The sequence below is a fragment of the Asterias rubens genome, chromosome 12, assembly GCF_902459465.1.
Source record: "Asterias rubens chromosome 12, eAstRub1.3, whole genome shotgun sequence".
Classification (NCBI taxonomy): Eukaryota; Metazoa; Echinodermata; class Asteroidea; order Forcipulatida; family Asteriidae; genus Asterias; species Asterias rubens.
The window spans coordinates 10,094,543-10,112,181 of NC_047073.1; the positions used below are offsets into that span (position 1 = coordinate 10,094,543).

General features: G+C 38.6%; 1 protein-coding gene and 1 long non-coding RNA gene across 5 annotated transcripts in view; one reads left to right on the top strand and one right to left on the bottom strand.

Annotated features, from left to right (window-relative positions):
* Positions 1-17,639, top strand: part of LOC117297600 (oxysterol-binding protein-related protein 9-like) — a 38,821-nt gene that overhangs the window by 12,690 nt on the left and 8,492 nt on the right. For 2 of the 4 annotated variants that reach the window (XM_033780714.1, XM_033780716.1), the window contains 6 exons: positions 7,447-7,626; positions 10,611-10,661; positions 11,843-11,875; positions 15,705-15,825; positions 16,318-16,531; positions 17,329-17,441. In XM_033780714.1, the coding sequence (XP_033636605.1) occupies positions 7,447-7,626; positions 10,611-10,661; positions 11,843-11,875; positions 15,705-15,825; positions 16,318-16,531; positions 17,329-17,441 (712 nt within the window). Of the gene's footprint in view, positions 1-2,977; positions 3,141-7,446; positions 7,627-10,610; positions 10,662-11,842; positions 11,876-15,704; positions 15,826-16,317; positions 16,532-17,328; positions 17,442-17,639 lie in introns of those variants that run through there. The other 2 variants (XM_033780717.1, XM_033780715.1) reach the window with 2 other exon arrangements.
* Positions 5,113-9,466, bottom strand: LOC117297602. Its single transcript, XR_004519899.1, has 3 exons — positions 9,339-9,466; positions 7,431-7,563; positions 5,113-5,199 (listed from the first exon to the last, which is right to left on the bottom strand). It is a non-coding gene; the product is annotated as an uncharacterized LOC117297602 (long non-coding RNA).

Sequence of the window (17,639 nt, forward strand, 5' to 3'; positions counted from 1 at the left end):
CCTCAGATGTATTTTTTATTTTTAAGGTTTACGTACGTTGCTCAAAGGTTTGCAACAACACCAATTGATGTGAGTTTGTTTTACTGCAAAATACCAGCCCCTGTTATGCTGGTTGTTGGTTCTCGTTGGGAACAAAAACGATTATAAAAGAGCAATTACATATCGCTTTTTGCAACCTTAGAAATGTTGAAGAATTTGAAAACCCCCATATAGCATTTATCATTATACATTGTACCATAGCTACAAAATGCATAGTTGTGTACAATATGCACTATAAACTACATGTAAACCATGGAATTAGAATAAACACTAGCCATGCTATGACATACTGTACCAATGTAGAGCAACAAATCCACTTATGGTTATGGTACTACTCTAAATCACCTTTTACACCAGGGAAGTTGTTGACATACATGATTCAAATCATACATGTTTGCTCAAAAGCTTAGAGCAGATCATCCCACCCTGTTAGAATAGTAATCACACACTAAAACCTTATGTAACTGGCACGTTAGCCTGGTTAGTGCCCATTTTGGACAGTCGCAGTTAACCTTAACACCAGTTCTTCAAGTTGCAATCTACAACAAAACTCGCCTCCTGGACCAGGTTCCAAAGGATCACGGAAACAAAAGGTAGACCTTGAAGTTTATTTTAGAGGTCAAGTGGCTCTCGAGTTTGTTAATGAGTCCAGAAGTCCAATATGGCAAGTGGTTATTTTTAAAGACAAATAGCAGGTATGTGAAGTATTGGTTATTTTGCCGGCAGTTGTGCAGTGTCACCTGTTGAATATGTCCGTCCGTGTGTGTAAATTTGTAGCAGAATTGTCAGTAATATTGGTAGGAGTGTTTTATGTGGTCGGATGGGCGTGCTGCCTGGTGCTTGATGCGGTTGCATTGTAATGTAATAAGGTTTGGCTTCTAAGTACAGACACTCGGGTTCTAATTGTGGTGCAACAACTTTGTGTGTTTTTTATGATTCAGGGCAAACATGCATCGTCACCAAGTTACAAAATTTATGTTACATTTGTATGTGTGGAAATTTGAAAGAGCTGGTTTGTATTTCACACCCAAAACCACCAATGTGGGAAATTTGTGCTAGCACAGAAATTCAGCAGTTGCCATGTACATGTAAGCAAAGAATGGGGATCACAAGTGCATAATTTGGCGGTGACCTGAGCCATAAACTTAGCTCCTGTTCTTGACCCTTGCTGCTGCAGCCAATGGTCATAGCCATAGCCGCTTGATTTAAACATGGGCTAAGTCTGCTGAAGCCAACAGCCACAGTGATAGCCAGAGCCTTAGTCTCCTCTATACCAGCCTCTCCCAGTCTTTTATGACACTCTTGGAAATATACAAAAAAGATGCAACCGCATCATGGAGGCATTTCCACAGTTCCTCCATACTCGAGCCAAAAATCAGATGTTTTTTTTTAAATGATGTTCATAACTTGACATGTTGAGTTTTGCTATGGAAAAAAATGAACAAACCTTAACATCTTCAAGTTGCAAACGTCGTTTAGATATTCTGATTATCTGTGGTAACTGTGAGTAACTGTGGAATCGCCTATCAGCAGCAGACTTTTTTAGGGTACCCTAGCGGCGATTACTAGAGGGTCATGGAGAAGACATCACCCATGGTACGGAAGAGGAAGAGTTTAGCCTCGAGAATAAGAATGGGCAGACGGTCGCGCTCAGTGAGTGAGGCGAGTAAATCATCAATGGACACTCCAGACATCGACATTTTGGATTACGTCGTTCTGGTAGGGTCATAATTAAAACTTATTTTGGGGATTTTACTTCTTTCAACTAGAAACTACGTGTAGATATTTCATGTCATTTCATTTGGGGGGTCGGGTTGGCATAGTTGGTATCTTTCCTCGCCTTCCACCTCTAGGTCCCCGGTTCGAATCATCCCGGGGTTGGGGGCACTACATAGATTGGGTGTTCAGTCTCTACTGGACTGCATGGGGCTTTAGGAACACTGGACTTGAGCTCCAGTGTGTGGGTTGGAGTTCCAGTTGTGACACTTTTGTACAAAAGCAAGGCGCCTTTTGCTTCGCCTTCCAATGTGATGTAAAGCCGCGTAGGTCCAGTTTGTTGGTAATGCACGTAAACAAACCCAGTGCGTTTACTGTAAGAGAAGATGTTCACCTCAGTGTTCCTGGTTTGATTGGCTGCACATTGCGCCACAGCACCTTGTAAACCATTACATATTGCTTTGTAAAGGAATAGATCTCACACTTCAAAACACAGCTCAGTTCTGCATACCTTGCTAGAAAAAATACTGAGTGCTCAAAGAAGCCCACCGGGTATGATAAAACGCTTTATACTTTATAAGAACTCAGTATTGATATTCATTATTATAGACCTTATGCATTGACGTCATCCAGCGGCCATCTTAGTGGAAAAATGGTGACGAAACAATCGAAACGCACAGATTTGTACGCACGGCGCACAGGATTGGCCAATGAACAACCTCCTTTTGACCTCTAGGTGAGGGCGCCCTACTGAAATGACGTCATGTGCATAAGGTCTATTATGACCTAAACCAAACCTCTAGGATTAGCGTGATTTTCTTCCTACTTTATTCTGACTTCCCATTTGTTCACCCTTGGGAAAAATTTGACAATAAGTGTCATTTAATAGCCTGAAAAGTCTTTTAAAACCTATACCATGTGTACAAAGGTCAGCCTTCATACTTGATACTGTACAAAATGCCTACTTTTCCAGTATTTTTGTTTGTCATATTCTCACACCCTTGACACACACGTCTTTGTAGTTTTTAGCATTTTTTTATCCAAAGGAAAAAAGAAAGAAAACTGAATTGTCCTTGAATGTCACAGTAAGGGTTCCGAGTTTTTGAAAGAGATTTGCAGCTTTTTTGTCATGGTCTGCTAGCTCTCAAAAGAAAGTTTACCTCATTCTTTAGAAATTTCTACCTATTGGTAAAGAACGCTTCGAGGTGAATGAACACATGAAAGTGTCTGCATGCATAATACGAGGAAGTGTAGGTTTTACACATGGCAATTTTTGAGGTTTTCTGATCGGTGGTCGTTGATTTCTAATGGCTGTGGTTGGCGTACATGTAAGACGGCTGCGAAGGAAACTCAGCATAGGGACTGTGGAAAGTGGGTTCAGCCAGGTACTGTATAGCATTCTTGCATGTTATGAGTATTGGTTGGTCAGAACAGAGTGAGAACTTTGTTGCATAGTTATGGCATAATAGTTATTGCGTTTTGGGTTTTCACTTTTCAGCCAAATCAATGCTTACCTAATCCTACTTAGTGACCATTAATTTTCATCCACTTTGGGTTTGAGCGATAGATGAACTTTGCCAGCACGCTACATGTTTACGATATTACGTGGTGAATGCATCTATGCAGTACTCAGTCAATACTCCTACTGTGTGGCCATTCAATATCTCCTACTGTGTGGCCATTCAGTATCATCTACTGTGGTTTTGAGCGATAGAAACTCGCTACATGTTTATGATATTACGTGGTGAATGCATCTATGCAGTACACAGTCAACCCTCCTACTGTGACTATTCAATATCATCCACTGTGTTTTGAGCGATAAATGAGCTATATGCCAGCTCGCTGCATGTGTATAAAGGTGACACGTCTAAACAGGTTACTGTCAATATCATCAAAATGGTTTTGGATGCCAGATCCAATTGGCCAGTATGGTGAATGCATCTATGCAGTACACAGTCAACCCTCCTACTGTGTGACCATTCAATATCATCCACTGTGTTTTGAGCGATAAATGAACTTTGCCAGCTCGCTACATGTTTATGATATTACGTGGTGAATGCATCTATGCAGTACACAGTCAACCCTCCTACTGTGTGACCATTCAATATCATCCACTGTGGTTTTGAGCGATAGAAACTCGCTACATGTTTATGATATTACGTGGTGAATGCATCTATGCAGTACACAGTCAACCCTCCTACTGTGTGACTATTCAATATCATCCACTGTGGTTTTGAGCGATAGAAACTCGCTACATGTTTATGATATTATGTGGTGAATGCATCTATGCAGTACACAGTCAACCCTCCTACTGTGTGACCATTCAATATCATCTACTGTGGTTTTGAGCGATAGAAACTCGCTACATCTTTATGATATTACGTGGTGAATGCATCTATGCAGTACACAGTCAACCCTCCTTCTGTGACTATTCAATATCATCCACTGTGTTTTGAGCGATAAATGAGCTATATATGCCAGCTCGCTGCATGTGTATAAAGTGGACACGTCTAAACAGGTTACAGTCAATATCATCAAAATGATTTTGGATGCCAGATCCAATGGGAGACTTTCTGCGATGATAGAGGGCAGCAGACTTACCGGGTAAATCCATTTTTCTCAGAATTATGCGCATGTTCAGAACTACGTAAACAATGGAAATTTACCCGGTATGTCTGCTGCCACCTAGCGTTGGAAAGTCTCCTATTGGCCAGTATGCCTTATGCTGTCGACTGTTGCACATGCGTTTTTACCCTGTATGTTTTACTGATACTGTATGCGTTCGGTAAACAACAACATTGCATCTGGCACATGCTGGTGAATAAACCAATGAGAATTCTGCTCTCAATCATATACAGGTACAACTGTATGTAAACGTATAATATGAGGTATAGTATAAAATATGTGTTTGTAAAAGCAGCAGGCCTTCTCTCTATCTGGCATGTCTTCCTTCAAAATAAACAATTTGTCAAGGAAGAAAGCAGGGTAAATACACCATTCCTAATTTACTGCAACTAAATTTCATTACATCGATAAGTTTGCATTGGCGTTATGTGGGCGTTATTGTTTTTAAAGATACAGTCTACTACTACTACATGTGGATGCTCTTATTTTTGTACAATGTCAACAAATTTCTGGTCAACAGTTATTTTTGTGCATAATTCGTTAATGACGTATAAAGATAGCATTATGAATTAGCACCTCTAAAGGTTAAGTTCATTACAAGTTTCTGGCTGTCTTTAAGCAGAATTTGCGAGTGCTGTACACGAGTCTTGTATTACAGTCCTCAATCCTGGTGACCGAGTCCAATTCCCCTGGGAAATCTAGCAGTGTGAACGGGTCTGTAGAAGATATATCCTGAAACGTCATGCTGTACCAGCCTGGAACAGGAGTGCGCTTTAACTAGGTCATCATGTAATTACTGCTACAGCTACACTGGAAGGACTGATACAAATCAATGAATTAGTTACGCTAGCCATCTACCGTCCCTTAATAGAATTTGCTTTAAAATGTTACCAGATCATTTCCTCCGCAACGCTGGAGAGCCAGATGCCTTCTCTGTTGGGGTGGGGGAGGAGGGGTTGGTTGCCATTAATGTTGGCTGTTTACTCGTTTCATTATCTGATGAGGGTCTGCATTCTTAATCCAATCATCGATTCCGCTTGAGTGCCGTCATGAGCACGTCGTGGCATTTCAGTCCCTCATCTCTGCAGAGTGCCCGACCGAGATGTTATGTCAAGTTATCTTCTTTTTTTTTTTTGAGATTCCGAACGGATGAGTTGTCACAGGGATTGTGTGGAATGTTGAGTAGTCCATGATGCTCAAAGAACGCTCTAATATCGGAGCATATTTAGTATATTCTCCTAGTCTGCACTCCTTCAGACATTTGAGTTTTGAGTTTGTTGGATCATCTTGATCGTCAAGAACTCAAGGCTAGAACACCCCCCTCACCCAGCCGAGTCTGAGAAACTAAGGATTATCTGCAAGTGTTGGAATGGGATTCTACCTACAGTGTAATGGCAGAGTGCAATGAAGCAAAGCTGTTTTGCGGGATGCAGTGATTGACTGAGCACAGGATAGCCTCAACGTCTTTATCTCCACAGAAATTGCAACAAATGTACACACTTCAGATCACTGCCCTGATTGTCTTCAGTGTAGCCTCGACTGTCTACCTAAGATCTTTAAAAGATAGCTTAAAGGCATTGGACACTATTGGTAATTACTCAAAATAATTGTTCAATGGAGAGTTGTTGACACAGTATTAACCATTGCGAGAAATGGCTCCCTCTCAATTTAGGTAATTTTTAACAAAGAGGTAATTTCTCACTCAAATATTATTGTTGCTGAAAACAACAGTATCGTCTCCAACAGTGCCCATGGCACAACGTGTAGCCATAAACTTTGAGTTGTATTTCTGTGTGTAGGTTTAATACATTTGAAAGTCATTGTAAAGTTTACAGGATAAATTCCAAGTATTTGGTCAGTGTGAGGGAAATGAAATCAATGCAGTTAAAAAAATTATGACGCGCTCAATGATTTCTAGCAGTAACATCTGACAGTTGTCTGTTTTAAAATGTGCAGTGGAGCTCACGTGTAGGGCTGACGGTACAACATGTGTTCAAGTTGTTGATACAGTTTTTCTTTGTTCAACACAATATTATTTTAAAATTTACCAGGTCAGTTTCCTCTGTGGTGTATTACTTGACAGTTCTTATGAAACACAACTTGTTTAACAATTTGTATTTTGATGATTTAAAAAAAAACGGTTTTAGAGTAAGGTTTTAACGGATGGATTAAAACTTTATATATTTCTACTTTAAGCCAGAGATCCACAAATAATTTAAAATCCTTTCAAATGGATCTATAATTAATTTTTTTCAAAGAGACTTAACCCAGCTGTCTGTCGCTATTGTTATGCTAACCTTCACATATTTATTCTGCATGTACAGTATGAAAGAGTACAATTATTTTTGGGTGTGGATAAATAGTGTTAAACAGACAGCCATGTATCCGTGTTGATGAAAACTACGGCACAAAGTGAAGGATTTTTTAGCGCTGATTTGCATGAATGGGCTGCACTTTGAGGTTGTTGTGTCTGGGCATTTTACTCATGGGGCAGACACAGTCAGTAGGGTGCTGTTTTTGCCTCAGACCACAGTCAATGGTGAGTGTATTTTGGGGTCATGGTACCTGGACTGAGAAGGGCATTGATACATGTATGATTTAGCATACATCAAACTAATGACTACAACCAGGAAAGAGTAGACATACACCAGTGTCAGAGTTAGGTTATCAAAATTACATGACTGCGTTTAAACCAACGGTCCTTTTGGTTGGTAATGTGTTTGCAACAGCTAATTTTATTTTCTCGACTTTATTTATAAGGACAACTAATATTGATGTGTTGACATAATAACCTGGGTGTCTTTTGGACACCCAGTTTAAATTTGGACACCCTATTTTATCTGTCATTTACATGTAAAAATTGTAAGTTAACAATTCGCATGCATAGTTTTTAAATTTCCAGCCAATTTTTTAACACCTGTTTACAAAATCCTTGCTGAATACCTTGCGTACAAAAGTATATCAGTGTGTTTTGGTGGTTGTCAAAGCAGGATTCGGCATGTCTGACTTGGGAAATTTTAGCTGGTTAAAAACTTTGGATTATGTCTTACCTTTTTCCTTCTGCAGTTTGGCGCCTCATCACGTCGTCCTAAGCCAACGGTTAAAGACTTTGATAAGAAACTAGCAGAGGCGGATGCGTATCTTCAGATCCTCATTGACCAAGTGAATGCCTTAGAGATACGCCTGGATGGATTAGAAGATGATGCACAGAAACAGAAACATGAGCAACTCAGGGTTCAGGCAAAGGTGAGGTCATAGGTCAATAGCGGCAATATATCCCCCCAATTGTTCCTGTACTTTAAGTAATCCCTCCCCCCCAAAAAAAAAAATAATAATAATAATAAATAAATAAAATTAAATAAAAAAATCAATCAACCAATAAATACAAACATAAAAATAATAAAAAATAAGAAATAAATGAAAATCCTGTACAGAATACCTGAGATTCCAACGCACATAATAAAAACACAATTGGTGAATGCCAGTGTCCTTGGGGAATCTGTCCGCCAGAGATTCTGACCCCCATTTAACATGGGCTGAAAGGGGGATGATTCAAAAGAGGGCGCTTTCAGAAGAAGTTTGTACACAGTTCGCTGAATGGGGGGACAGAATCTCCGTAAAGACAGAATCAAAGATTATATAGCGCCGCAAGACTCGGAAGTGAAGCTTTATCTATTGTTGGAGCGTGAAATACGCATGGGTGCCATTTCAGCAAGTGAATGTTTTGTTTCCCATTGATAGGAATGGTCATTGTCTGCACTGATCTGCACTGATCTATTTTTGTACCAAATGAGTTACTTGCCGAAATGGCGTCCAGTGGGATTTCACATTTCAGCCCGAGTACCGCATCTTGCGCCTTGCGGCGCTCTATAATCTTTGGACGGAATCTCCCGCCACACCGGCCTCAACATTTGTAGTTCTATCCCATTGTGCAAAATACACGCCACATATGCATGTATATTTTTTCCTCCAGTTACGTGAAGAAAAAATGTGTTATTGTAACATTTTAAATTAGATACATGTAGATAACCAGAATAAGTCAATAGTTTGTATGCTTAGTACCTTGAAATGGTTATCAAGGTATCAAAAAAAAAAGAAAAAAAAAAGGTATCAACACAATAATTACACAAGTTATTCCAACACATACTTGCTTACATGTGCGCAATGTTAAAGGCAGTGGACACTATTGGTAATTGTCAAAGACTAGCCTTCACAGTTGGTGTATCTCAAAATGCATTTAAAATAACAAACCTGTGAAAATTTGAGCTCAATTGGGCGTCGAAGTTGCGAGATAATAATGAAAGAAAAAAACACCCTTGTCACACGAAGTTGTGTGCTTTCAGATGCTTGTTTTCGAGACCTCAAATTCTAAATCCGAGGTTTTGAAATCGAATTCGTGGAAAATTACTTCTTTCTCGAAAACTTCATTACTTCAGAGGGAGCCGTTTCTCTTAATGTTTTATACTACCAACCTCTCCCCATTATTCATTACCAAGTAAGGTTTTATGCTAATAATTATTTTGAGTGATTACCAATAGTGTCCACTGCCTTTAAATTCTAGTGAGTAATGAAGTATGTGATCCCATTAAGACAAATGAGATACATCTTTTCTTAAACCGCATGTCATAGTTTTTGTTCAAATACAAATAGTATGCGTTTTAAACCATTTGGGTCTTGTTGGGACCAGTAAACATTTTGAGCAATATGCCCTATGGTCTTGTGGTTTTCCTCCAAACTTGAAACCTGGTGGGAAAAGTTTCCGTATCACACCACCACTTTTTCATTTGAGATGAAAAAATAAAGTAGTTGTAAAAATGAGTGAAAAAATGGTGGCAGGATACGGAAAGTTATCCACCTGGTGCACAATGTAGATAATTCTGTTTGTGTTTATGTTTACTATCATTCTGAGAAAATAGATTTAGCTGTTGCAAACATGTTTTTTTTTTTTAATAATTTACCTGCCACACATGCTAGGCTTTTTCCAGCCACACCCAGTTAACACTTGGAGTTTAGGACTACATGTACAGTGTGTAGTTATTGTACCATTGCACTGGACTTGCAGACTGTGACAGCACATGCATTTAAACTTCCCACCACATGGTTTTCAGCAATAAGAAACATGCACAGTGTGTACATGTGTATGGGTACAAAGGTCAAGCTGGACTGATCCATCCCAGAAAAGGGGTGATTTTATATATTCACTTCTTTTATGGAGACTGAGAACAAAACAGGAAAAGGAACACAAAATAACTCCATCTGAGGGAAATTCTAAAGACTGGGGAGTTTTGTGCACACAGTCTATGAGATGTTCTTAACTACAGGGGCAAATTGAAAGAACGAAAGATGTCTCAATAGGGTTGGTTGCACAAAATTGAACACTGGTGGGTGTGTGTGTGTGGGGGGGGGGACAGGGAAAGAAACAATAGGAAACTTTCCAACGCTAGGTGGCAGCAGACATACCGGGTAAATTTCCATTGTTTACGTAGTTCTGAACATGCGCATAATTCTGAGAACACTGGATTTACCCGGTAAGTCTGCTGCCCTCTATCGTCCCAGAAAGTCTCCCATTGTCAAGCTGGACTGATCCACACACAGCAGAAAAAGGGCGTGGAGGGTGTGTGAGGGGCAGAGTGGTCCAATAGGAAACTTTTGAGCAAAGGTTAAGCTGGATTGTGGTGGGTGTGAGGACTGTACCAATTAAACTGGAAGGAAATGCATTCTCCCTAAAATATAAACAAAATATTATTGAAAAATATTTGAAATTAATGTACATATTATGCAAGTAATATATATAATATATTGTGCTTACTGATGCAAACTTAACTTTATACAAGTACAAACTTTCTTATTCCTCGATTGTAGAACTTCAAATTTCAAATTTCCCTGAAGTAGAAAATAATTTATTGAGACAGGACTTCACTCATGTCTACCCATGATACCGTTCTCAACACATTGACATTGGTCATAAACTCCCATTTCTTTGTTTGTCCTATAAAAATAATCTTTGTGTCCGGTTTTAACCTAAATTGATAATTGATGCAGAACGATCTCTATTGATTGATCACAAAACATTTATAAAATCAATAGATAAATACCCAAGGTCGGAACAACAATAAAGCTCACAAATTCCAACAGGACATGTGGGACCTTGGTGTACATGTAAAGCAATACAAAAAAATACCTGGTAAACTTCTCTGACTGATGTCCCTAATTTCTATGATTTATTTCAGTCTATGATTGAGTCCGTCAAGCAAGCTATTGTGTTACTGCAGTTAGCAAAGGTAGGTGTACAGTTTATCGTCGATCATTTTAAAAACATTCTACTGTCAAAAATATACTTTGTTTCTGTTTTGTTTTCAACGACAGTTTCCAGGAGTGCATTTCATACAATAATGTTTATTTGACATGAAGCCTCTGCAGAGGTTCATGGTTTTGTAGGACTTGAAATCTTTTGTAGTGGGAGTACTTGGTATAATAAACAAGTGAGGTTTGTACACAACAAATCTCTTTTAAGTAGTGGTTGTTCCGAGTGGTGGTTTGACACAATTTAACGTATTGATCAGTTTGGTCTGATCGTATTCAGGAGAACGTTTATTTTGTTTTATATTGATCATGTATACGGGTGTAGGTGGAATTCCTTATTTTATTAGAGTAATTAAAATTGTACAGTAATATTCAAACAAAAACAAACAAAACTTTTATCTGAATTCTGACTTTGTGAGTCAATCTAAAACTCAGCCGTTATTTTTTCACATTTTGTGTGTATATACTTCTCAACAAACTTGTCGTCTGTGAGTCTACTGAATTCTAACCTACATGTAGTTAATTGTTTAAGACTTTTTTTTTTCATTCAACCAGAATGTCTGGTGGTCTATTCTGACTGTTAAGCTCATATTTATATTTGTTTTTCACCCAATCACCAATGTGTATTGTGTACTGTATAAAGCATTAAAACAAAAATCCATGGGCAGATCACTCCACGGGTGGGATTTGAGCCCACAACCTTTGTTTTGCAAGTCCGCTGGCTAGAGGCAGTTTGAATCTTATGTGTTAGCAGCAGGTACCGCAACAATTTAATAGATTCAATAGAGGTTAAATTGGCATCGGGATAAAGTATATTAACATAGGATTCGAACTGCCTCTAGCCACCGGACAATCTTGGTGGTCTAGTTGGTAAGACACTGCCCTAGAATTGCAGGGGTCATGGGTTCAAATCCCACCCGAGTAATATGCTTGTGATTTTCTTTTTCAAAAAATGTACTGAGTACATTAGGTACAGTGCTAACACACAGCGATGTGGGTCAAAAACCAAAAGTTAATATAATTTAATGGAATATTGTTAGTCTTTTATTAGAGAGTTAAAATTAGAGAGTTAAACATTTTTTTACGGACCTTTCAGATGGTACTTGCTGTCTCATTCACAACGATTGTCATTCTCTTTTCATGATCGTTACACACACAGTCCACCATTACATGGCCTGTTAAGAGAGTCAATGTGAGTACATGAATACACCAAGTCATTGTACGCTACTAAGGTGCACATGCAACCCAACCCAATCCCTGTAGCTCATTCATTGGACCATAATCTGTATCAAGTTTTTGAAAAAAAAGAAACAACGAAGCTGGAACTAAGAACTGAAATGAGGGGATCACATTACATGTACGTTTGAGTAAAGGGAATTACTCCAAAAACTAACGCCCATACATATAAAACCTACTGTGTATCAAGTTTTTGAAAAAAAGGAAACAACGAAGCTGGAACTAAGAACTGTGAAATGAGGGGATCACATTAAGTTTGATTAAAGGGAATTACTCCAAAAACTGATTACCATACATGTAAAAACTTACTCGGATAACATTTTTGGCAGCAATTCCCTTTAAAAGAAGGTGGTTTTGGAGAGGGGCGTTTGAAAACATTTCGATCTAAGAAAAGTTTCTGCAAGAAGTGTTTCTCAGATTGTGTTTTCCAATCACTGATTATTCTTCCTGTGGTGGACATAGCCACTCCAAAATGTTGGCAATAACTCTGATTTGTAAAGTCTCAAAACTAATTTTGTTCATTTTGTTATTGGGAGCTAGACACTTGTGGTAAGTTTAAGACAAATTTGAGACTTTGATTAAATCAACAACATTTCTGGATCTATACAATTTTCAATCAAACTTGATGGAAGAAATGTGGTTAGAATGGACTACTTTTTTATGTGGATGTACACAGCATGCATAAGGGGCATGAGTTGAAAACAGCTTCTTACTGCACCTCATAAATGTTTAATGCTAATCCACCAGCTTGCTTGAAGTATTCATGCTTTTTATAATTTCATTCATTTCTTTTTTGGCCTGTGTGAATTTATGACTGGGTTCATATTATTCCCTGAAACTATTTTGATGTGAAGTGTAAATGTTTTTATTTTAGTCTTAATCTATCCCTCTTATTCAACAAATATTATTTGTTGTGTCTTTCCTGAATGAACTTAATTTGTTGATTACTGTCTGGTGAAAAGTTTGTTTGGTGTACACTTATTTCGAATAAATTTTGTGCGAACACAAAAATACTGACTAGAACGGGACTTCAACCTGCGACCTCCGTAAATCTCTGCCTAAGAGATTATGTTCCCTGTAGTAGAAAATAAAAGTAGGGACTTTTCGTTTTCGACGACGGATGGTTCTGCGACGGTTGTTCAGCCAAACGTTGTCAATTTCAGCACAACGAAGACTCATCCCATGTACAGTCGTAGAAATTGAGGGACGACCGTCCTCAAAGCCGACGCATGCGTAGATGACGCCAAATGTCATCTTTGCCTTCGCAGAACCATCCGTCGTCGAAAACGAAAAGTCCCTATTGACTGGAGGAGGAGGACGATTCTAAAGTGGGCCCTATTAGGCCACGTAAAAAAAAAATGTTGATCGTCCTTTTTTTTTTTTGCGGATGGGGAGGGAGGTTTTTTTTTTTCCTTTTTGTTTTTTTGTGTGTGTGTGTGTTTGTGGGTTTGTGTGTTTTTGATGTTTTCAATAGTTTTGTCGAACAAATTTAACTCCTACATGTAGATGACATTTTCTGTAATTTTTTTTCAACAACAGTGTAGCCCAAGTAAATATTTGAAGAATTGTTCTTGCTTTGCCAACACGAATGAAAACCTTCTTTAAACATCTTTTCAAACATGTACATTTCGAAAAAAATCTCAGCTGAAAAATTTGGGCAGTAAAAGTATAAAGAGATATCCAGACATAGGAAAATAAATAATAATAATAAATGGGGTCGGGGTTTTTGGGCGGGGACGATCAACAATTTTTTGTTTTATGTGGCCTTAGAATTAATTTGTACACAATTCGCCAAATGGAGGGGGGGGGGGGGGTGGACACCAGGTAATCTCCAGGGGGACAGAATCTCCTGCCACACTGGCACTCTACCAACTGAGCTATCAACATGCCCGGGCCATGTGACACTAAACACACCCTCCCTTCCCTGTGTCCCCGCTAAATGTTGTTAACCCCGATTTGAAGCGGAGAGACCGAGCAATGCAAACCAACATTGAATGGGGGCCGGGGGGCCAACGAGATATTGCCAGAGTTATACCGGCTGTCGGCTGTCTCCCTATGTTGTCAAAATCTTTGTTCGGGATGCCAGTCGGAAGCCATTCAACCATTTATTTTGTGTACATTAACTTCTCTACAAACCCATTCCTTTGGTGTTGTTAACAGGAGTATTACACTTAATACAGTCATTCTTTAAAGGATTCTGGTACTTTTTCAAAATTTCCACAGATTTACATTAAACTTACAGGGTTTGAAGATAATGACAGTGGAAAGCTTCCCTTCAATTATTACTAGCTGAGGTTGGGTAGTTTTTTGAGAAATGAGTAAAACAAGTCACAAAATAATTGTTGTCTCATGAGACGAAAATTATTTTAGCATGTTAAATCCCATTAACCAGTTATGCATAACTAGTTAATACAATTTTACAAATGTACATGCTAAAACTGAGACAAAAATTATTTGTTTTACTCATTTCGTAAAAACTACAGCAACTCAGTTAGTAAAATTTCAAGGGAAGCTTTCTACTGTCATAATCTTCAAACTGTGTAAGTTTAATGTAAATCTGTGGACATTGTGTTTTTTTTTTGTTAGGAAAAAGTACATAGATCCTTTAATGCACAACCAAACATTGGTATGCTCACACATTGGTTTAGGGCTACATGTACATGTAATGCTAAAACTACTCTTTTCCGTACTTTTTTTTTCATTATAAGAATTGGATTCTATAGCATCCTATAGGCTTCTCATACAAATTATCTGATGGGACATTTTAAAATCTTAAAGCAATTCTCTCTTCTGACTGTTCTCTGAGGGCTCGAATTTTGAAGGAACATGACCACCACAGGGCTTGTTGCTCAGATACTGGACCAGAACCTTTTTTTGACAAATTCATAATCTGAGAAGGAAAAAAACCCAAAACACAACAGAAACGCAAACCAAATATTTAACATGATTGTGCAACCAGTGACAAATTTAAGTTGCTTCCTGGGTCACTGCAATCCTTGTTTTCAACACACACCCGGCAGAGCATAGTGTTGTCACCATGAACACTATTAAGTTGAAAAAGAGCAAGACAGCCAAAATAGTATGGTTGAAAGTTTACTAGAATGACGCTAAAATCACAAGCCCGCGATCCAGTGTCAATTTCGAGCCTTGCGCTGTTTGAGCATGAACAGTGAAATGCATGCATACCAGTGCCTGAAAGCATCAATACACCTCTTAGTGGCTATTCAGAATAGTCAATGTTGAAAAATGTTGATTTAACTTTCAAAATTATTTTTACCCAACCACCCACTCACCCAAAATGTCAATTTTTAAATGGCTTTATAATATAATCTATACACTGCAGAACAAAGTAATGCCTCAAGTGAACCAGATACTTTATATCAAAGAACTCCAACATCAGTAGCTTAAATGACTTTTCTTGGCTTAAAAATCTTTTTTTTTACTTTGTAGTTTCATTAGGAATGAAACTGACAATAGCCAGCTGGATATTTTGTCTTCTTCCTTTTCGTTTGTAAATATATAGTTTATGCCTCCGTAGAAGGTCTGGTTTTGATCGAAAGCTAAGGCCATCTCCCCTTCTAATTTGGTGATTTATATGTATAATATTTGGAAAAGAAAAAAAAATGAAATTTTGATTTTCAGCTATTTTCTTTTGACCAACACTCCAACAATTTCGAGATAAAACAAATCTTAAAACATTGACAATTCTGAAAGACCCCTTAGTGCACAGGATTTGGAACAGGATCTCAGTACAATTTCTAACACTCCATCTTGTCTCCTTTTAGAACGCTGTGAACCCAGTGAATGGTTTTGTGCAAGACGAGAACGACACAACTCACCATGACGACATAAACAATGAGCCCGTTCCGTCCTCCGAAAACATCCAAGAGCCCTTGGAAAACACAGGTGAGAAAAACTCGCCCTAAAGTATGGCCATTTTCATAGCAACAAAGGGGTTATTCGCTATGGTCTATTAAAACGGATGCTGGTACAAAAGTTATGCTTTCTTAAGCTCACTTGAATCTAGCCTAAACATCTGACTACGCGCTCCGAGGCTGGTACAGATACCAGCCTTTAGCTTTCTCGTTATGATCTATTCACACGGCGGAAATTTGTAGACCATGAATTTCAGCATTACTTCACTAACTACAAACAGTGTACATGCGCGCAGCAGCAGACGGTTGAACACAAATTCCTGCTGATGTTGTAGCTGACAAACACGTCACTTTGGAGCAGACCAATCACAACACATAAATGGAAAGCTCATGTCACTGCACTATTATCCAATAAAATCATTGTATCCAATGAAGCCATAAGGTCTGTAAAAACAGTTCCCGTCTTTGTGGATAAATACAGAGGACCAGACTAACTTGAAACATTTCTTCTTCTAAAACACAGTCACACCTCAAGACTCGGAGCCAAACCACGCCTCCTCCGGCAGCGTCGACTCGGCAGCAGAATGTTTTGAGGAGAATTCGGCTGGTAACCTCGCTCCAGCTCCAAGACCCATCCAGGTTATACCAAGAACTGAACACATCCCAGCATTGTCTTATTCCAGCAGTGATGATGAAGACTTCTTTGACGCGGACGAGTTTCCTGACTTAGACTTAGGGTAAGAAAGAATCCTTAAGTGAGAGAGCCAGAAACTTCTTTGAGTTTCCTTAACCCTTAAGAGACCACAGCGGCCGCAAGCGTCTTGAACCAAAATGCCCAAGCGGCAGCAAAAGTCCACTTGACCAACTTTTGCTCAAATAAGAGGGTTAAAGAAAATTTGTGGGACCGAATTGATATTTTACAATGTTTCCCGTTTAACATAGAATCTAAAAACAAAACCACGTTCTGATTCTTAGAAATTTTCCTTATATTTCTTCTGAAATTAACGGTGCAAAAGGTCAACAAGATTAGCAATGTCTGGGTGTATGATGATGATTATACAGAAATAAATGGTCTCTTAATGGTTGAAAACCACTTCACGTCAATAGTTTTCCCTGCTCACCCTCTGTGTTTTTTTCCCTACATTTTTGGAGCTTCTTGAGTAATCAGTTTCCTTTGAAAATATTGTTGCAACAATGAAACCTTGACAAGACAAAGGAAAGACAACAGAGGTTCTCATAATTAGTTCCCGGATTTGATGTCGAGAAAATAGAGTTAGGCACTCATGATTCGTACCTCAGCCGTGGGCCCAATATCAGAATATAAAGTAGTCTCCTGAATTCCGAAATCAACTACATGGCAGTAGAATAAATAAGCTAATCATTTAAACAACAAAGTAGATAATGCACTTGGTGTTACCCCAAATTGAATACACAAAGATGGGAGTTGTGTACTCTTCCAAAAAGCATAGATGCACTATCTCTTATCAAGGTCTTTTCCCAACAACAAGTAGTCATTATTTTGTCTGATCCCCAGATCTCCTAAATCCAGATTGCCGATCGAAGACCACGCGGAAGCAGAAGCAGAAGAAATATTCAACCCCAATAATTATCCGTCCATGATGTATCAAGAGGATTCAGAGGAAGAGAGTAAGTGTAAACAACTCAAAACAACAATAATAAGAGTAACTATTACTAGTAAGCTTGCGGAGACAACATATTTTTTAGGAAGAGTGTTGGCTGAAATGCAAAAAACGAACATGAAACAAAATCTACAGAAATGCAAATCTTGGCAGAAATTCTCATCTTCCAGCCTCAAGTCAATTAACAGATGAAGGCCAAATCAAA